Consider the following 22,405-nt stretch of genomic DNA (forward strand, 5'->3'; position numbering starts at 1 on the left):
GAATCACCATACTTACAAATATGGGTGCAATGTTTTTGAAAGTGCTTGTGGCCAGGGATTCTTAGCAGTTTTTCCTCCCCATTTTGAAGGAATCTAAGATACGACAAGTATTCCATGCAAATTCACTCCCTTCTGTCCTTCAGGGACTGATATTCATTAAAAATAGCTGCCTCCTACCTATTTAATTAGGATGTGTCCAGAACACCCTTGCAGGAGGAGAAAGACCATAATAGAAAATATGTACAATGTTAGCAGATTTACTGGGTGAAGAAACCATCTAACGTGATTAGATAAGCAGTTTATTACCTGTGAAGTCTACTTTTCCCAGTAGGTCCTGGATCTGTGGTGCTAATCCTAGTTTGAACAGATATAAACTGCAAAGAAGAAAATTAGAATTTAAGTCCTGCATGTGGTTGAGGTGTTTGCTTTCCGTACAAGAGAAAAGTGCTTTTATGAAGCTTGTCCTTTAACCCTTGACTTTCATGGGCCAATATGGAATAAATTAACCCTACAGTTTCCTTAATACTGTATTTTTAAGTCTTACAGAAAGAAAAGTCTTTTTTGACATGATGTTTCAAAGAAGCATCTCTAAGAGGGGCACTGTAAGTGTATCTCAGATCACAGAAAGTATGTAAACAAATAGAAAACCTCAGTGGAAGACAGTTAAAGAAATTCAAAAGTAAATATTGGGGTGGGATGGGGGAAATCAAGATGTGAATGCACTTTAGTACAGCTTATAGCTTTGGATCTATGTACTGTTTTGACTTGCATTATTACATCCCTGTAATTAATAGCTGAAGACACAGAAATCACTGATGCTCTTCTTACTAAGTCTAGAGGAACAAGGACCTGTAAGTCTATCCAAGCCCATTTCAAGTGTATTTGCCATTAGCTATTTAGTTTTGGAAAACAAAGAAAGCTCAATTTAAAGTGCTACCCAGGAACTAATTTTTTTTTTTATTCAATATAGCATGAAAAATAGCACCCCAGAACTCTAGGAATGATAAGTATAGCTATCTGAAAAACATCTAAGTTCATACATATTTTCTCAATTTTTCCAAACACAAGGTATGTATTTATGTACAAAAGACTGGTGTCTCTATAATTTATCAGTGAAATTCAATAAGCTCATGAATTTTGAAGCAGGGATCAAAAAGGTAAATATTAAAAACAAGACTTAAGTAAAGCATTCCTCCAAAAGGATTATTTTGCACCTCTTCTAAATTACTTCACCCCAACTTCATACGTTGCAAATGTGCATTGTGGCTTGTTTTTTTGTGTTTCAAGAAGGGCACATTTCTCTCTTGTGTTTTGTTGTTGTGGTTTTTTTTACTGTTAGAAAATTATGGGATGATATTTCAAAGCAAGTGTTTGCAGCTGTCACGTTTGTTTCAGAGCACACAGAGTCACCATTTCATCTTCCATGTTACCACAGCTTCTCCTCTGCCCTGTCATAACCTGGATGCACACAACAGCACATCTCATGTAGGTTGACACTGTTTTGACTGCTGCAGCCCCTCAAAATCATTGCCGCTGCCATTCCCGCCTTTCAAAGTTTTAAATGCAAGTTGCTATAGCAGGAAAAAGAGCCACATGACTATAGTAATGAACCAGGTTACTCTGTTACCCTGATCTACCTAAGTGTCTTTCCCTGTGTGCTTTTGAAGAGATTTTAGTTTAAGTTTGAGATAGGGGACACAGTCCTGGGTGAAGCGCTGTGCATCAAGCAAACAGTTACGGGGATCAGCAGCATTGTGACCATCAGCCAGCTATGCTGGCTTTTCAGGGAGTCACCACAACAAAAGACAGAGGAAGAAAAAGTTATATAAGCATGAAAGACTCACATTTTTGCTGTTGAGCACTTCCAGAAGGATATTGAGCCATGTGCGTTAATTCCTAGGCTCCTTTGTTTGGATAAACTTATTAACCACCAGGTGGTGCTGAAAATGTGTTTTAAGTCTTGCAGGGAACACAAAGACTCTTCTACTCTTTATTTTGGTATAATTTCACTTGAAACAGCTTGCTTAATGCTTTTACAGTGTAACTTGAACCTCAGGGAACCCACATAAAGCCAAAACCAGGGAGTCTTGGCATTAAGAAAGCTGGATATGAGACATCAGGAGCAGGACAGAAACAAAGGGGAAAGAGCAGTTCCCAGGTGAAGTTCCCTGTGCACCGCCCACACAGAGCTGCAGTTCATATCAGGCAGAGCTTCCTGGGTCTTGTTTTATACTTAGGTCATGTATAACATGCTGTAAGAAACACATCTGAAAATAACATGTTTTTTTAAAAAAAAACAAACCAACAAACAAAAAACAAAAACCACAACAAAAACAAATCACGTGCTTGTTATTCTACTGATTCTTAGGAAAACAATGTTTTGAAGCTATTCAACTTCAGAGGGATAGTTTGTCTAGGATGTAGCAGTAATCTCCTTGCAGATCATGCGAAAACTAAATTTTTCAGGGAAAATAAAAATCTCGTAAGCACTACTATTTATGAACAAGAATCACTGTTAACATCTTAATTTACATGAAACAGTTCTTAACTTTGTTTAGTCCAGGAAGATGTGCAAATAGGCTTTCACAAGAGAAATGGTGCAAGAAGTGAGACCTTTGTCTTTGTATTTTTCAAGTTAGGCTTTAAGTATTTGTGTTTCAACAGGAGAAAAGCATTATAATATAATAATTATATTCAACAGGAGTCTAGAAATTGTTTGCTAAGTCAATCCTTTCTGGCCAGAGTAGTGCTGTATTTGACAGTACAAGTTGTTCCAAGTACTGTAAGTGCAATGGTCTTCATTTCAGACTTGAACCAGGACATATCCATCAATTTTAAGCACTTAAATTATGTACACTGACTGTGCATAAATGAATTCATGTAGGAAAAATCTCAACTAAAGATGGATTCAGGATTTCCACAAATGAGAATAAGAAAATATTTTTGTTGAAAGTTGTTTTGTTGGAAAGCTCAATAATCATGTTGCTTTGGAGTAATGACTTCGTAACAACTAAGGAAGAATGGGAAGTAGGTCAACCCCACACCTCTCTGAGAAAGCGCTCAGTTTTCCCAAGTTATAAGCCCTTGAAATTTGAGCATGTGCTCCAAGATGCATTAGAATTCAGCATTTAAACCCAATGGTGATTCTTCATGCAGCAGTCATGTGCATACGCTACAGCTGCAGAGGTGAAAAGCCTGCTTGCAATTTCTGTTTCCAGATCCTGTGATGCTGGACCCTGAGAACAGGGACATGGACTTTTCCAGGGTCAGTGAACCCTGTACTGACTTCCTGGAGAGGATCCTCTGACTATCCCTGTATCCCAGAGGGTAGAGTGGGTAGATGCACAGCATGGAGCTCTGGGGACAGACACCAGCAAGGTCAGTAGCTACAACCAGAGCAGAAGGGGAACAGAAATGGACTCCTGCAGCTTATTGTTCCTTTGACGTCAACCCAACTGGGAATGCCGCTAGCCAAGTAAGCACCCTGTCCTTAATTTTTTTGTTTCCCAGACTGCTTTCAATGTAGGCTGTGTGCCGTTCAATACTGACACTGGAGTTTGTTTTGAAAAACTCCAGTGCAGGACTAATGACATATATTTTTGGAAAGGGCATGGAAATAAATGAAGATCAACAATTGTTTCTTCAATTCTTATATCCTGTGTGGGATACAGGCACAGGGCCCTACACTTTCATGGGAAAGCATCATTAGTGAAAGCATTGCAGGCCTATTCCCCTTTAGTATGGCATGACACATGACACATACAAAGTCAAGTTCTAAAGTAATAGGTTGTAAGTACAGAGTTATAGCTGTGTGTTGATATACAGCAAGAAAAAGTAATTTAAACAAGACAAATTTGGAAGTGAAAGCTGAGACAACCAGACTAATTCTGATACTGGCATAAAACCTTGGGGCGTGTTCAAGAGGAACAAAGGAAAACTTCTATCAGAGGTCAAATCATGGCAGAATTCAGCTCAAGATGAAAAGACTTATTGCCATTGCAACAATTAGGCAGATCTTAAAAAAATACCTATCTGATGGGCTCATAGTTCATGTAGCATTCAAATCTGTAGTTTATAAATTCCTCCTCCATACACGAGGAAGCAAATATAGAAAAACCTCATTGTGTTCTTCCACCTACTGCAAAACATCTGAGCAGGTCCATAACATGGCCAGAGGGGAACGCAGACCACCATGTCAGCCTGAGCTGGTTAACATCAGTCCCATGCAGGCACTTCAGGAAATCACTTCAAGCTTATGCAAGACACTTGCTGACAGAACAGATTGCATTACCAAGTTTTAGGTGACAGCTACCTTCAGACAGTCCCGGTGATACTGTCCAGTAAATATTAAACCAGACATAATAATCTCAAGTGGCAAAACTTGTGAAAAATGACAAAAAATACTAGGGCTGTCAACTCTGGACACCTAGCATTTGAAAGAAATATGATGAGTTTTGGTAGTTTAACCTATTTCTTGGCAGTGAGTGCACATAGAGTGCAAGAGTGGGCACATCATTTCAAGGATTAGACCTTAAAACATTTCAATTACAGCATGTATTGAATAGTTCCTGATCTATAGTGCTGGATGGAGCAGCAGACGTGCCTTTGAACACCATTAGGAACATAGAAGAGAGTTTTGGGACATAAGTTAATTACGTTCTCTGCTGGCTTAGTTAAAAGAAAGTAACGAAAGGAAAAGGTCTCTGCGTGCAAGAAATGAGCTAGGAGAGCCACAAGAAGGAGGATCTGTCTGCCTTACACTAGGGACACTACAAGGTAGATGTTAGTTCCTTGTAGTGCTAAACATCAAGAAAATTCTAAAGGCAGAACATAAAAATTTAAGCTCTACCTTCAGTGATGAGGCCAAAACCTTCCTGACTTTACATTCAAAATCAAGTTGCTCAGAACTTTAAAATCTTGGAAAATTTGAATTTTTACATGGATAGCCTCAGAATACAGTAATTATTTGCACTTTTGGAACAGAAAGGTGTCAGTTAATCATTTTCACTCTGATTAGCATATTTTACCACAGTTATACTAGTATTTTGCCAAGTTTTTGTTCATTTATTTGGTTTCTGATGCAGTATGTGTTTTGAAATGGTATGTGCACTTTGTGAGGGTGCTGTACTCATTGAGAGGAGGATGTCTACACTAAATTCAGCAGTCCTTCATTTCTATTTTGAAAATAATTTGTTCAATAATCCTGAAAAAGTTGGACCTTTTTTCTCCAACTTCAGATTAATGAACTTGTAAATTCTGACAGATTTTGATATACTGGTTACCCTAAAGCCATTTTAAGACTTACACTCCTATATTTGGCAGTTACTTTGACATTTACTCCCGTCACCAGTTACCTTAGAGCGTGAATGCAATATATCATCCTAGGGATGTTTTTCCTATCGTAGACATCTGTAGTCTCTGGATAAAAGATCTAAAAAACAAAGAGCACACAGTTAAAGGAGAAGACATATTACTGAGCAGAAAAGTAGCTAAAATGAGCTCTCTGCAGACCATACCTTAAACTTACATAATTTTAACTGTTACTTCTATACAGTTATGAATCAAGTCTCTTCTGATGTTATTTTAGCTTTATCAGTAGTTTTCATTAGGAAGAATTTAATAAAGAATAACAACTACTAAATAAAAAGGAGGGAAAAAGGAAGATAAGCAGACAGCATTTCAGCAAGATTTTTAGAAAAGTTCCTTTGGCACAAGCTCAGTCAGTAGGGCTTGTCCTCTTACAGATGCCCAAAATCTGGGATGCAGTTACAATTTGCAAAGACTCATTTGCCAACCAAACCTATCAAATGTGGTTTAAAAATGTAAAATTCTATTTGCCAACACCCTTAACTTCATGAATACATCATTTACAGAGAGGAATATTAAACAATTTAGCCAAAGAGTCACATCATAAGTTCCAATTCTGGTTCGACCACTAATTTGTTTCTGGCTTTCATCCCAGTCACTAAACACTGCTTCTCCACAAAAATAAAATAAAAGACCTAGCTAACTGTGAGAGTTGGCAGTGTGCTTCCAGCCTAGGCTGGGCATTCAGGGCTGCACCATCCCACGGTTAATAGGACAAGAATAAGTAAGTCAGGAGCACAGTGCCCTGTGGGGACCATCCTCCGCAACAGAATCGAAACCTTTCAGAGGAGAGATGGCAGGGTGGAAATCAGCCAGCCAAACAGAGGACTCAAGTTAGACTGAAAAAACGGCCTGACCTGGGAAAGGCAGAACCCTTCCCATCTCTATGTCATTTCTGATGGCAGTCATGGGTGCCCTTTTCTGCTTATGGGCACCTGCGCCAAGTTTGCCCTCAGTAACTGGCCAGTAGTCCCTGCAGCCCTTCAGGTAGCCGTCTGAGCATCCCTGTTGTGCTGAACCACAGCGCATGGGGCAGTGCTGGGGGTGTCCCCACCCAGGCACCCTGGGGTGGTTTCTGGGCAGCCTGGGAAAAGGGAGTACTAGCCACAGGCTGTATGCAGGTGCCGAAATGTCCAAACAAGCAGAGTAGGTGTTTCCACACAGTCCTTTCTTAAAGGATTTTCATCCAAAAAAAGACTCACTGGTACCCAGAAACAGCAGCAGAGGGGGGAGATGGCAAGCGAAGACCCACAAGGAAGATAAATATGAGAGGTGACCCAAGAAAGCAGCTGGTGGAAGAGGAGCAGCAGCATAGCCACGTAGAGGCACTGGAGTGTGCAAGGACAGTCTGGAAACATGGTAGAGACAGAGAAACTAGGACGTACATTAAGAGGAAAAGGCAGCAAGAGACACGGTGAAGGTAGTAACCTAAAGGAAGCAAATATTTAAATTTTGTGGTTTAAACCATATTCCTTTCAGGCCCCCACAGAGACTGTACTAGCAATAAGATCTAGGTAAAACACTGCTAGCACTCTTGTTTGTCTTCCCACAGGAGAAGCACCCTGAGCATTTTCACGCAAGCACTCATCCACAGCAGCCTCAGTCCGATCACACCGACAACAGTAGCTCAACTGACACTCCCACTGCTTTCAGCATTACTTTCTCTTCAGATTTGTTTCCTGAATTACCCCTTCCCTGTAGACCTACTGTAAGCAACCATTTATGCTCAAGCAGATGAAAGGGAATCTCAGTGAGTAAGTGTCTTGAGCCAGTTTCTTCGCTAAAATTTAAAGGCTTACCTTAGGCAGACCAATGGACTCCATTGCTCTTAACCACTGCACAGTGTTGTCAGTGTGACGGAAATGAAGCCCAGATCTCTATTGGAAACACAAAGAAAAAATGATAAAAATCACAAAGAAAATTCTCTAATTATTGATCCTCCTGTTGCTGCTCTACCAGAATACCTGACCTTCCCTACTGCCTATGCAAACAGCAGTTAAAAGAGCAAAGTGGGAACGTATGGGGTTTTTTTCATTTTTAAAGAGTCAGGGTAAAGGGGAAAAAGAAGCCTGAACTCAAGTTTTGGAGGTTTTCTAGAGAAGCATTTAAATGTAGCCATTCTTAACCATGTTTCTCTTAACCATATGGGACCTAGAACAGCTTAATTTCTCAACTCCCAAACAACAGCCAGTGATTACACCTTAGAAATGTTCATTTAAAATTTTTTCTCTGCCCTCTACACGGTGAGATTATACATTCCATAGTGGGACTACTGCATATGCATGTATATATTTCTATAGTATTGTATATCTTGGAGTAAATGAACAGCTCACACAGGTAGCAAGCTAAGTTTAACCACTAGTAGTTTGGGGGGGGTGTGTGTGTGTGTTTGAATCTTTTTTTTCTTTTTGCTTCTCAGTGTTAAGTTTGGTAAAATAAACACACAGATCTAATGAAGTGAATGTCCTTCCATACAAGATGAGGAAAATTTGTAATAGTTATCAATTTTAATTACTGAATTGCTTTTGGCTCCTATTCCTAATGAGAAATAATTGTGTAAATGTTAAAACTCATGTTTTCCCTGGAGCCAGAAGTGTAATTTGCTTAGCTTTAAAAACATTAGGTGACACTAACATAGTTTTTCTAAGGGTAAGACATTTCTAACTTATCATGTTGGCTTTAGTGCTGTGTGTCTTCTGTCTAGTTCTGACAGTCTTATGAAAGATGCAGAAATGTAACTAACTATGCTCGGATAGCCTTGAGCGTTGGAAGACAGACATTACAATTTTTTTGTCTAGTTGGTGAGAGAACTGAAAAAGTTATTACCTTATAGCGTTCCTGCTTCACATCATAGATCTTTTTGTCTGACACCACATTAGGGGCAAAGAATTTTGCTAGCTTGGCAAGGTAAACACCGTTTCTTAAGCCTTCCTCCAGCTCCGTAGTCGGGGGCAGCTCTTCGTCCAAGCAGACCTCCATCCATCTACAGAGACATCATTTGCCAAACATTGTTATTTGTGATTTTAATAGAAGCCACACCTTTCACCCACAATCATTGTACTTTTAATGTCACTACCACAACATAATCATAAGAGGAAAGGGTGCAAGCTAAGGAGAAAATTCTTTAATTCATTCAAATGGCAGATCAAAATGACTAGAGAATAGTATCTGCACTGTGTGGTCGTGACCCATGAATAACCAAACAACATGCTTTGAAGTATACAAACCCTAAGGGGTTCGGACTCAGATCTTATGAACAGCACTAGGCTTTTACACAGGCAGTAATTTAAGATGAAACTAGAAAAAAAACAGAGTGCTGTGCATTATTGATGTTTGCATTCAAAAATTTCTGTGATAACTATGCCAGGGCTGAACCTCAACATCCTCAAGGCCAGCAATGTGCTGGGTGAGGCTGGTTCCTGCAGCTGATGTGCTTGCAATCCAAACTTGCAGCAGTGTTCATCTCAGTATGACACTGAGCTCATCCTCCTCCCACAACACACAGCAGCTCTCCACATTCACCCGTGACACACACTTTATGCATTTGAGATCTGCCTGGCAGTGAGTTGGCTGAAACATTCCTGCTGCCCCATCAAGTGAGACGGCTTCTAGTCCAACAGTCACTAAATCCTTCAAGGTGGTAAATTAGTGATGTTATGTTTTTGAGACTTTGATGTGATAGATATGGTATGATAGATAGATAGAAAACAGTAATTATCAAATATATAACCAGTTCAGAAGGCCAGTAACTGACATAAAACCATATTATCCACTATGTCTATGTTGAGTAGCCAAGAGAAACTGCTACCAAAGCACTCCTGAAAAAGTTTACTATCCTAATCACTGGACCAGAAGTTCCTTACATGGGTGGTCTAAATGTTTCAGTCCTGTGATATTATCCTTATTCCTAGCAGCTAAATTACATTACGAGAGCTATAAAACTGGTTAGTTCTTTCCTTTTTCTTTTTTTTTTGGTGCTTATGCAGTCTCTGCTGTTCTTAGGACATTAAATACCATTACAAATGGACAAGAACAAAGCTGAAGACATTGGTTCACTTTACTTACTGTCACTAAGGCAGCATTGCTGCATGCTGCTTGAGACAGCATTACAAATCTAACATCACCTCCACAGGGGTGACTTCAGAAACCAGAAAGCTGGGATTCAAGTTGAAATTGAGCCAGTTTTTCCCTTACCACAGAGAAGAAAAAAGTTCACTACATCATTTTGTTCCATGTTAAAACTCAAGACAAATTACCTACCCCATTACACTTTTGGATTTGTTACAGGACATATGAAAGTTGTTTCACTGAAGCACAGACTACCCAAATAGCTCTTCAGGAAACCGTCGGCCATAAATCTGCAATAATATCACACAAGACTGCACAGAGCGAATGTCATTAAGAGAACTGTAATTGGCAGTATAAAAGCTGGTTCGGTGAGGAGAATCGTACCCCTGACAAGTTTTCCTTCTCTATCCTGCTTTGCATGTTCATGTGTTATGGGTCCATGCCAAGGGTCACAAAAGTCATCCTTATTGATGACATTTTATAGGCTAAATAGATATACACACTAAGGCAAAACATCACAACATCTGTCTTTTCCAAAACAGAGAAGAAGGAAGAATAAACAAAAAATGTGTACTCCCAGCAAATGTGGGTTTCACCTGAGCCAGTTAGCTCTTTATAGAATTTATTTCCTAAAATGTGTCTTCTAGAGAAAGAGTTGCATGGATAGGAGGAGGAGCTTGCTGAGCCACAGGAGGTATTCACCATGAGCTGAAGCTGAACCTATTGTCCAGTGGACCCTCGCCAGTGAGATGAACTGTACGTCCTCAGAGCAGCATTTGGTAATTTGCACTGGATCATTTACACTTCTAATTCTCAATTTTCTTGTGAAAACATTTTTCTGACATCCTCAGTCCAGGGCACCAAAAAACCAATTACACTGAAACTGTCTTTGAAGATACACACGTGTCCTCCAAAATAGCTTTTCTCTGCTCTGGTACAAAAATTTGTTACTTAGAGTCCACTTTCCCACGGCCCAAAATTAGCTGGTGCAGGAGCTCCCCATGAAAGCCAGCCATGCCTTGCTATTTGCCATTTCATCACAAGCAGCTCTTCCTCAGGCTTTTCTTCACCATACAACTGAGGTTCACCAGCAGAAGGACCTCTGTGTGTCAGCACTGGCCCAGGTATTAGATTTAGCAGCCTTACAGGTCCATTAGCAAGGCATCCCTTAGTGCTAGGAAGGAAGGGCTAATAGCAACCCGAGCACGACAGCAGGACAGAACGGCAGCCTTCAGAGCAGGTCTAGGTTATAATTTATAACCCTCCAAGTTCCTCTTCTGGGGACACAAAGAGCTGGTTTGGGGAGGAAAGGATGCATTTGGGTGGGTAGGGTCTGGTTTTATAAAAGGGTCCACGCAAAACTGAGTTGTTCCCTAAGCTCTAAATGAGATGCTGATCCAAGGTGAAAACTACTCCTCAGCTTTTTAAACCTCCTGTTACTCAACAGCAGCAAAGCTGGTTTGGATTTGTTTCCACCGTGATGATGAGCCTTTAAGATTAATCTGGAACCATCCTGTTCTGGATAGGGTAGGGAAGCTACACTGTCCAGTGGGTAACTGCAATACACTGAGGAACAAACAGGAAACAGTATGAGGAAGCAAAGAAACCAGCAAAAAAAAAAAAAAAAAAAAAAAAGGGCAATAAAGAATACAATTGCCAAACCAACAAGTCCAGATAAACATATAAGCAAACAAGCCTCTTTTTAAAAGAATACTAGCAAATCAGTGGGGAAAAAAGGAAAAACATAGAGAGGGGTAAATGGAACAGACCTAGAAGATGCAAGGAGTTTCTTTCCATTTATAGCTAAAAAAAAAAAAAATAAAAAATCTGTGATACACATTCTAGAAAAAGTCACAGGTCTGCAATAGGGCAACTGTAACTTTCATTTTTTGTGAATCAGTCTCCAAGACTGAGAACACAGTTACAAATGCATTATATACAAGACAGGTTTTACGAATATCCGGAAGTTGCAGAACTTAACTACTGCAAGATCTACTGTGAAAGTATTTACTCCATTTTGCACAAGTTTAATCAGAGGAAGGAAAAGCCTCAGGATTTTCATGAAATCCTGCAAATATACAAACAACCTTGTAAGTTTTAGTTATGCATACAGCTGCCCAACTCTGTTACTCACTGTCCTAGTATTTATTGAGATATCTGTAGTACTTTTCTCCCCAGTGCTTGAAATTACAGTAGTTTTGTTCCCTTTACACTGATTCAGTTAAAAGGGAATTGTGGTTTTAAACAGAAAGAAGCATTACTTTAAGGTTGTGAGGTTCTGCTTTTTAAGATACAGTTCAGTAAGTTTATGAGAATTATTATATGACATGGTGCCAACAACAGGAGTACACTGGGCTGGAAAAAAAAAAAAAAAAAGATAAATCCTTCTACTTCTGTTTCTTTAAGTGAAACAGAGAATATCCACCTGACAATAAGGATTTATAGGTACCTTTAGAGCAATTTATTTTTCTTCAGAGCTAAAAAAGCAGCATTGCCTTTGGCTCACCCACTGTTTTCCTGAGCACACTGTACTGCAACATCAGCATCGGATTTTAAGTCTGTTGTAGAAACCGTTCCGCAAAAAAACTGGTTAATACCATGGCTATACAAGAGGAAGAGCCTATAACTCAATGTTAGAGAGTATGGTTTTTCTTCAGTATGAAGCTTATGGAATAAGACCATTGTAGCTATGAAATGTGCATGTGCGTTTCCACTATTTCTTTTTCTACAATGCAATCCTATAACTAATAGTGTATTCTTAACAATCCTCACTGACAGATGTATGCCACGAAAAACTGCTACAGTGGTGAACGTGATGGTTGCCTTTAGCTGATTACAGCTAACCCCAAACCCCACCCCATGGTAGAGGGACAAAAGGCAATCTCAGCAAGCAGACCAAAACATGCAACATCCCAGAAGTGCTGGGCAGCACCATCAAAAATTAGTTATTATTAGAACAATCCCAGAGCTACCCATGCCAGTTTTGGTCTTGTCGTTTGGGTTCAAACATGCCTTGTTTAAACAGGTGTTTTCCTGAAGGGACATACTTGAGATCATACAGCAGTATGCATAAATACAGCTTGCTTTTATTTTCATAATAATGCAGTATTATGCACAGAAACAAAGCATTTGCCTTAGAAAAAAAACCCAAGTCCAGACCTGATCAATGGAAATATATCTCCAAACTTTAATTCCAATACATAGAACTGGAAAGCCTGCCAGGAGCGAGTATTGAGGTACAATTTTCTTTTGCTTTGCTCAATTCTGGTTTGACTCCTGGCAATTTGAGGCAGAGCAGTTCAGCAGTGAATTTCTGGCAAGATAACAATGATGACTTCTGTGCCAGATGGACGAACAGTAAACAGCATGCTGCTCACCAAGAGATTCCAGTTTCCACATTCGACCATGTGAAACAGCAGCAGTACGATGAGTTCAGGCTTGCACTTTAAAAACATAAAAAAACCTGAATCTCATTCAAGGCAAGGGTCAAGCGAACTGGAAGCACCAGCGTTGCACTATGAACTTAACCAGTTATGAAGCTGTCATTGACAGTCTGTGTGGTCAGCAAAGCACACATGGCTGGCTAAGGGACTGAAAATGCTAGAGCCAGCTTTCAGCAGAGAAGAGAGAATACATTGTATGACCCACCCAAAGCCCATCACATTTGGCACACACTGGATTTTGCAGCAAGATTTATACTTGCTCTAAGCTGCCCTTTCAGATTTATGCTGCAAGATGTGGATTCAAGGGCACCGAGTTTTCACCTCCTGGGAAGCAGTCCTTTGGAGAAGCAAAGAAGGGACTCCAGAGCAAAAGCTCAGACCGCTAGATGCTGCTATGAAAAAGGTATAGTGAAGACACGGTAAAGTTAAGTTACCACGTTTTTACTGCCTCCCTGGCTCTCAACCACAGCCTTTCAGTCTGGTTCAGCACACACATACTGTGGGGAAGTGAAACAGACTGTTGACCTAGAGATTACAATACAGGTATCTTATTCCAAACAAAGGGTGAAAAAGTCTTGTTGCTAGAAAATAAGAGTAACAACAATCAGTCCCAAAACAAAGTGTTAGATTCTAACTTTAAAAGTCTGTGAAGTGATGGGATTATTTTCAAGTCAAAACTTTTATTTGAAGATATGCAGAAATATACAATAGTCTGAAGCATGAGAACTCACCACTTTACTTCCACATTATTATGCTTCTAGTTTCTGAATTTAAAGATTTAAGAAGACTCGGCTCTTAACTCTTCATTTGCTTTTGTTTTTTAACACACACAAAAAAAAATATGTTTTCACCCACCAACAGTCCCATAAATACTGATTTAAAAAGGAGAGCAAGAGTGGCAGAAGCAAGAAAGGTGAGTTGCTTGGCTGGGCAGGAGTGGCGGTGGCACTGATCTATTTATCAAGAAAGACTGTGTGTTAACTTTGAAATTTGTTCTCTTTAGACTGCAAGTTTAGCATGATACATCTCCTAAACCAGAAGTCTTAGGAAAAGACTGTTCCACAAACTGTAACAGGCTATTTCCAGAGCAAACGCAGAGAAATGTTCCAGCCATTCCATGAAAATAGGTAAAGACAATTTGAATACAATGACAGCAAAAAGTGAGTTGTATAAAAAACTGCAGAAGCTTGGACACCCTACTAAAAGGCTGTGGAGAACAGTGACAGAGCAGGCAGCTAAGAAAACTACTTTCTTCAGACATTTTTTTCCTCACATTCTGGTGCATTCAGGCTCAAATCACTTGGGAGCCTTGGCTGAAGTCTGGGCTAGAGCCCTCTGCTGCCAACTTACTCCTGGAGCCAGACACCCTGGAAATATCAGCTTCTAAATCTGAGGCTTTAGGTTCACACTCCAGTGATAGGCTCTACTGAATCTCAAGTTTTACTCTTTGTTGGGAAGAACTTAATATTTTGTCATCATGGGTCACCAGAGAATTGTGGGGAAGGAAGGCCTGATGCAGGTCATTTCAGTCACCCCTTCTCTTATGTTGCATACAAGAAGTAACGTGAAGAAAGAGTCACGGATGACACTGTGAATCCCTTGGTTGCACAAGATCTCTGAACTTCAGCACATAAAATGAGCCTCATTTCATTTAGCAAGAGATTTTGGATTAACTTGTAGTGCTCTAATTTTTTTTTTACGCTTCCATAAGTCAGTTCAAATTTGAAGTTGCAGACCTCTGGGTCTCCAGCTAGCATTAGATTTAGCAGCATCTCAACTAATTTTTATGATTATGATTGCACCGGGGAGGATACTGACTTTCAGTAATAACTACACTGCAAACTATGAAACATTCATATATGGATTCTTTGTGCATAAGTATTACAATAATATGAGTCTCACTGCACATTACTACATTTTGTTGAGTTGTGCACACCTGCATGAAGTTTATTGGAATATTAGTTTCCCTGATCGAAGTTCTTCTTTCTGATGCACTTCATATTCAACTTAGATGAGTAGAAGCAAGCAGCAGTGATAACTTGCCCACCCTGTATAGTGCACTAAATCAGCAATAAATCATTTCAGCAACATTTTTCCACACCAGATTTCTGCTGCCATGGCAACACTGCCATATTTACAAAATAACCTTAAAGGTGTTATAAGATTCTGGTTCACAAGATGGCAGCACAGATACTATTTGTTGTTTTAATCTGTTTTATTCCAGTCTTCCCTTATGTGGGTTAATCAGTGATTAGAGTCCACAAGGCAAGGTGCTGCTCAGGAAACCCTCTCTGGAGCCCCGTCATTGCCCCACAGCCATCGCAGGCTGCTGGACACCTAGCAGCAGCTAAGTCCTGTTTCCTCAACACTGCTACAATTGGGAAAAAAGTAGTTACAGACTCTCCAGCAGCACCCCAACAGGCAACAACAGCACACCCACCTGTGTTTTGTGACAGCCCCAACCTTTGCAATCAGAAAAGCTTTATTTTGCTGTCTTCTCTGTTTGCAGATACATTAAGATTTAGCACCTAGTATCAACCACAAACCCAACAACTGCTCTGCGAGATAATGAGGTCAATGCTAACAAAGCCCAGGCTGATGGTGAGAGGGATGCCTCACCTTATCCCCCTGCTCTTGGCCTGGCGCTCCAAGCTGCCACGGGCTGGGGACAAATGCTGAAGAGGCAGGAGAGAAAGCAGTTTGGGGAAGGGAGCTCACTCCCCTGGTGAAGACTGAGTAGCCACAGCAAGTGTCTTTCCCTAAGAAACCTCACCTAATTCTTCTCAGAAAAAAGAACAGTATCCAACAGATTACCTGAGCAAATGAGGCAGAAATATTAAGTCAGTGTTCAAATGTCTCGGGGGTGGTGGTGGTGGGGTGTATCTGGGGAAGGTATGGTCTGAGTCTGAAGTATCCCTTTTTACAGGAGGAATTCTTTTTTCATTTGGATGAAAAGGGGAAGGAGGATGAAACGGAGTAGTCCTCTCCTAAAAACCTTGCAAATTCTGTGCGACTAAATTAACACAATTCAGATTGATGTGCATCATCCAGCTGCAGAATATCAACCTGTTTTAATAACCCCCTTTCCAACAGCCAGCAGAGACCACAGCAACAGAAGTATAAGTCTTTCCTGTGTTAGTCTGGCAGTGGTGGCTCAGTAGCTCCTGGAAAGCTTAATTTCAGCTATACGACAAACTCAAACCACCAACGAAATTTCTGGTAGTGCAGACACAAGCTCCATAGCAAGTCCCATACACAAGCAAAGGGTCTCCCTCCAACCCTACAAATCAAATACTGCTTTTACCTGAAGAGGAGGCAATCCAAATTTGGAATGTGAATTTATCTAACCTTAGTATTTCACCAGTCTGTATAGACACCGATTTGATAAACAGAAGCAGATACAGCAATAAAAGCACTTTTATATAGTAGAACATTTGTTGGTGTGGAAATGTTGCAAAACAAGTTATTCCCCCGAACCCATGATATTTACTTTAGAAAAAACACTGTGATTGCAGACTCCAAGATCATAGTTTAGACTTGCACATTATACTGTCTTGCTACATGCTACTGCAGTTTGCTTTGGTCTATTATGTTTGCTGCAGCTGCAGTAAGGTAATATAGTTTAAGGTCCCCTCTCAAAAAACCCAGAATATGGTATTTCAGATTTACCATTTTAAAGGTTTCTGGCCTGGCATAATCTAATAGTCCTCTAAGCACTTCCCCACTTGAGAGGAAGAGTAGCAGAAAATATGTGCCCTTGGTAAGCCACAAGAATGTTACAGCCAAATAACCAGTAATGGGCCCTTCAGATAACCTTCACACTTTCGTCACACAGTAGCCCTACTAACGTTGTCATAGTTGCAGCAAGTCTTTACCCAAAGTCTTCACACTGCCATGGCCGTAACTACTATCCAAATCCACGGAAAACAGAGCTGGAGTCTCTACAAACTGATCTATCCAACAGTGACTTTGATGAAGCTACTGCTACCCTGTCTATCAGGGAACTTGCATCTTTTGTTCACCCGCTTGCAAAGTCCCGTGCATTTTCAGACATACTATTTGTAGCAGCTGTCAAGCTAGCCGCCCATGGAAGGGCAGCTAAAGAAACATCAAAACAACACAAGTCATTTTTACATCAAGATCTGGTATTTTATGTGTTTGCCCATTACCACTGCACAGTGCCTTCCATGTAACTACTAGTCCTCAGCTGCTCAGAGGCATATACTATTACCTTTCTTTGCAGATAAGATGACAGGCACAAACATTACCACCATGTCTATAATCAATGCACTTTTTCTAGGACAGAAAACTGACCCTGGGGAAGTACCTCTACTCTAGATCCAGCATAAAAGTTTGTACGTTGTGTGAGTGTTAAAGTCAAGCCCATGATTCAAGACCAGCAACAGAGAGACACAGCTCTACCTGCAGGTCTGTGTATTTACTTGGCAACTGATGCAGCTGGGTCAGCAGAAACCCTAAAAGGAACGTGCAGACTAAACAGCATGTTGAGGCCACATGGGATACTTATGGTAGAGCAAGAAATCAAACTCAAGCATGGCAGGATGCTGTTCTGACTCCTTGGACCAGTTCAAGTCCACTGGATCAGATTTGAGTATTTGTATTTTAGTGTGTAACATCTGACAGGTTATTTTGTGAAAGTAACTAGCAGCAAGTGTGCAGGTACAGAAACCACAAAAAGGTCCCAAGAAGTACATCTACTAGACAGGCAGCTGAGACTCTTCAGGAAAGGTGCAGGACAGCAGCCAAGTAAGAATTAAAAGACATGGATGAGAGAACAAGATGTTAAAGAAGTGAAAAGACTGAAACAGCCAGCTTGTGAAAGGCTGAGCTGTCGTTAAAAGCATTTAGTGTTATGTAAACACTGCAAAACAGCAGCAAGAGGGAGTTTGCAGTTTAAACTTTGTCCTGTGTCAAAAAGAAACACAAGACAGAGAACAAAGGTAAAACGAAGGCATTTAGGTGAGAAACTCCATGCACAACACCAACAGTTACCTTTTTCTGTTTTCTTCTTCCTATAGTTATCCAAGTAATGTTCTCCATTTTCACTTTCAGTGGCTGGAAAGACAGTACTCTCCTACCTACTCAATAACAATCTATAAAATTTTGAAAAGTGCATGCATACAGATCAGGACTGCAGTAGATGAGAGAAATGCAGGCAGCACTATAACAGCATTTAATAATACACAAAAAAATTAAAACCCGAGAAACTCATGGTATTGCTTTATACTGGTGGAGATAAAAAGTCTTTCTATAACAGAGAACATTAAAAAAAATTACAAGTGCTCTGCAGCCTGACATTTATCATCAGAACATAAACCCAGAATTGTTGAACAAAGCTTTGGATCCTCCAGGACCATATCATTATCCCAGTTTCAAAACTACATAGTGTTTTCTACAGAGAGTTGAGGCAGCCAGTTAACACCAATATATACTAAGGGCAATATGTAAAATTTCTATATGATATGTAGATAGGAGATCTTGATGAAGACCTGACTACAATTTTATCAGTTCAAGTTGGAATTTTTATTGAGGACATACAACTAAAAGCTGCCTAAAATAGTCATGGGCATCTCAAACACATCTTTCTAGGCAGTATTTAAGAGTCAGCAATAAAACCATTCCTTTAAGAAAATGGACTTGAGAACAAGCTGCAGAACTCTAAAATCTTCCTTTGGAACAGCTTATATTAATGCACTAAGGTAGCAATAGGACCAAGTGAAAGCGAAGCTGTAGTTTGAAGACTACGCTAGGGAGAAAAAAAATGATTGGGATCAGTGTAGTAAAAATTTAACAGTGTAATTAATAGTATCTCATGCAACAAATACCCAGTGTCTGGTGACAGCACTTCAGTCTAAGGGTTTTTGAGATCACCATTCCCAACAGTTGTGCACAGAAGACAATCTCGTCTCCAGGAACAAACAGTAAAATATCCCTATCAATCCAAGTAATCACCAAGTGATAAAAACCTACCATCCATGCGCAGTGTTCAGGTTACTCGAGACAGTAAGATAGGTTCAAGAAATACTTAATCAGCTAAGAGCCTGCTAGTCACCAGACAAGACATTAGACATTGGCAAAAGCGAGCTACCAGGACACCACTCGATTCAAAGGCAACAAACAGGTCAACGGTATATCAAGTCTGGCTTATGGCACCTAGCACCAACCAAGAACCCCCACACCACATGACTTAAAGTATCAGTGCATAAAAATATCTTCTTTTATTCTGCTGGAAAAAGAAAAAAAGAAAAAAGCTGTTTTTCAATAATTTGAATGGGCAAACCAGCTATCAGCATCTATGACACTGCTGACTTCCCCCAGCCAGCCACATGCTCTGGCTATCTCACCCTGTAACACAACCACTGCTTGTCCACAGCTGACTCAGGCCCTGCTGCCCTGTAACACCATTCCCAGATATCCAGATGCCTCTGGATATTCAGTGATATTATGTCAACCACCAGCAAAAAAGCAAAGAGACAGGCTACCCCTTGCCAGTGGTACCCCAAGCCAAAAGTATTGCATTACTGGTCACCCTGTTTAAACACAAGATGCCATATGCATGAACAGTCTCATTGAACCCACTTTTGGATGTTTAAGACTACTTACGGGAAACCTCAGTGGTTTACGCTAAGTGGTAAATGTAAAACAAAGTGCTCCTTTGTTTCCTTCTTTGTGCATGAAGAGGAAATAAATACAGAAGAAATTTAAAATCAGAAGGAAAAACTTGACAAGTTTTAGAGACTGTTTCAAACTAGTTATCGAGCTTATGTCCTACAACAACTGTGTTTCCAGAGAGATTTCAGCTTGCACTAACCCTCTAGCAAACCTTTAGGTGCATGAACCCTGGAGAATGGTTTGCTCATTGATTTCTCTAGCAGCTGTTTCTCTGAAAAAACAACTACAGAGAAGCTCAATGGAAACAAATCTTCAACCAATACAGTGCCCTATTTAGAAATACTCCTGTACCACCTACTCCAAGATCTCCAAGTGCTTTCAGGCACAAGAATTAACATAAAAATCTCCACATTAGAAGATGGAAGTAGCACCAGTCATTTTTATTTTGAAACCACCAAAGCGAAACATAGAACAGGCACCCAGGCATCCTGATTAGCCCCCTTTTATTAGGAAACTAATTTTTAGGCTGGTAAAGCCCACTTAACTATTGCCACAAAAAAATTACTCCATATTAAAAAGTCATAAGGGGCTACCATACAATTTCACATTAAAAAGATGACACGTTACTGTTATACTGAGACTCCTCCAAAGACACTTAGTGCAACCGTGTTTACTGAATTGGAAATTAATAGGACAAGAGAAACGATATTAAAATGCTTTACAGGAGAAATGTTTTGATCTTCTTAATAAAGAACAGTTAACTCGAGGTTTCTGATCCTCAGTCAGACAACAATTTAACACAACAACAACAAAAAAATTAATCCCCTGCACTGGTGAACTTGAACCAAAAAAATATATTAAGTCTATTTACCTCACCGCCAAGCCTATTAATGACCTAGATACTTTGATCAACTTAATCAGTGAACCATCACAGCTTGTTAGCTCTCAGCCCTACACCGAGGCCTAAGTGACTTAGGTTGCTATTTTGACCTGCAAATTTGCTCCTCCTTTTTTCTTTTCCCATTTCTCTGCACTTCATCCCAAGCAAGTACAGCACCTGCACAGTGCTGGTCACAGAGACTGGGAGGATGCTGCTGCAGTTACAGCCAGAAACCACACAACCCTAAAACTAGATCCCCACTTCCCCCTACCATTTTTTAGGGCAATTTTTTTTATAATTTTAGCACGGCTTGCATATTTTGAGCTACTGGTAGTTGCAGCCTGCAGAGCCTGACTGTCATGGGCAGTATGAGTGTTCGTATAAGAGATGGCCACAGAGATGCTACTAGCTTTCACAGCAATCTCTCCTGCAACATGCTGAAAGCTTAGCAGAGAACATTAAAAAAACAATACAATAACAAAGCGACCAGCCTGCACAGTGGCAGGCAAGGCAGCAACGGAGAGCTTGGAGACGCTAGTGACCCACCAGTGCTGGGAAAGCAACTGCCATGGGGGAGAGGAAGAGGAGTACAACTGTCACCATGCCACACAGTTCCTGTTAACAAGAGAAAATGGGCAGGAAGAGCCGACCGCAACAGCGGAGACATAAGGGGGACCAGCAGGATGGATGCCAGGATAGCAAGATTTACAGTGGGGAAGAGAAAGCTTGGTAGACAATGTTGACAGAGGTCTGAAAGGGGGTGTGGAGGGGTGGTGTCCCTTAGCCCAGGTCAAGAACAAGGAGAGTTGCCTGTGGTCACAGTAGATTTTGCTGAAATATTGAATCTAAAATTGCTCAAGAAATTCTTATGAAAAGAGAGGGAAGAGCCTAAAAAAGAACATAAGAGTATGTGCACAATTACACTAACAGATACAACTTGAAACTAAGGAACACACAACTCTGACACAGAGCGCCTTCATCCTTAGGCATTTGCCTTCATCTAAGATTTAAAAAGTATGTCTTGCAGAACTTCTGCACACTTCCTTTGATACCCAGCCAAATCCTTAAACAGCATGTTTTACTTCAGCTTTCCATATGAAGATGCAACATAATCAAAATGTCTCCATACTTTCCTCTTCCTCCTCAAGAAAACTAACATGTATATTCAAAGAAACTTAACAGCCCAGTTGCTCCTAATTTTGAACATGAGGGTTACACTCCAAGACTGCATTTCAGGATTGCAAGTGTTCTTGCAACGAAATGAAAAGCCCAGCTGAAGTTCTGTGTCCACAGATACAGATATTTTCATGTTCAGAGACGCAAGTCATTTTTTCTCACTAGGCTGCAAAACCACCCGAAGTCTCTCACAACAACTTCCTTCTAATTCAAATGGAAAAAAGAGAATGAGCATAGTTCTCTTACCATTCTTGCTCCCTCATAACAGCTTCAGCCACTTAAAACTTCAACTGCTTCTAGTACCAGCTTACAAGCAGAATACATTTCTGGAGACAGCCATTTCCAAGTTACCTAGATTGGTGGTGTATTTTCATCACCACACTACAGTAAGTAGTTTCTCCAAAGTGGAAAAGCAGATCTCCATCTCGTTGCCAAGTCGTATCTCGACCAAAGGCAAAGTGACCCCAACTCCCACGGCATCAAGTCCTCATACAAACCAAAGCTTTGCAACAAAATCCAAACTTAAAATTAAGCATTCAGCTACTTTCAACATATTTGCTATCAGAGGACTGTAGGTTTATCCTAGTGTCAAATTCCCAGCCCCTTGAAATTTAAAAGCTGTGTTCTGAAGATAGCTGCGTGTGTCCTTCTTTGTACCCTCCTGCCTCAACACTGCACATAGATTAACACCTATTGAGTCTATGCAGTAGCATGCTAAAAGCTTCATTAAAAAATAAAAAATCAAACCCACTTTTCAGGTGTTATGGATCTGTCAGACATAGGCTTCTCACAAAGGGAATGAACAAGCATTCATACAGAAGAAACCAAAACCAGCACT

General features: G+C 40.3%; 1 protein-coding gene across 2 annotated transcripts in view; it reads right to left on the reverse strand.

Moving 5' to 3' along the window:
• The window catches only part of IQGAP2 (IQ motif containing GTPase activating protein 2), a 107,637-nt gene that overhangs the window by 55,182 nt on the left and 30,050 nt on the right, over positions 1–22,405 (reverse strand). For both annotated transcript variants that reach the window (XM_074166862.1, XM_074166863.1), the window contains exons 2-5: positions 8,194–8,350; positions 7,167–7,244; positions 5,355–5,431; positions 307–374 (exon numbers count right to left, since the gene is read on the reverse strand). In XM_074166862.1, the coding sequence (XP_074022963.1) occupies positions 307–374; positions 5,355–5,431; positions 7,167–7,244; positions 8,194–8,350 (380 nt within the window). The remainder of the gene's footprint in view (positions 1–306; positions 375–5,354; positions 5,432–7,166; positions 7,245–8,193; positions 8,351–22,405) is intronic.

Source organism: Numenius arquata, chromosome Z (assembly GCF_964106895.1).
Source record: "Numenius arquata chromosome Z, bNumArq3.hap1.1, whole genome shotgun sequence".
NCBI lineage: Eukaryota > Metazoa > Chordata > Aves > Charadriiformes > Scolopacidae > Numenius > Numenius arquata.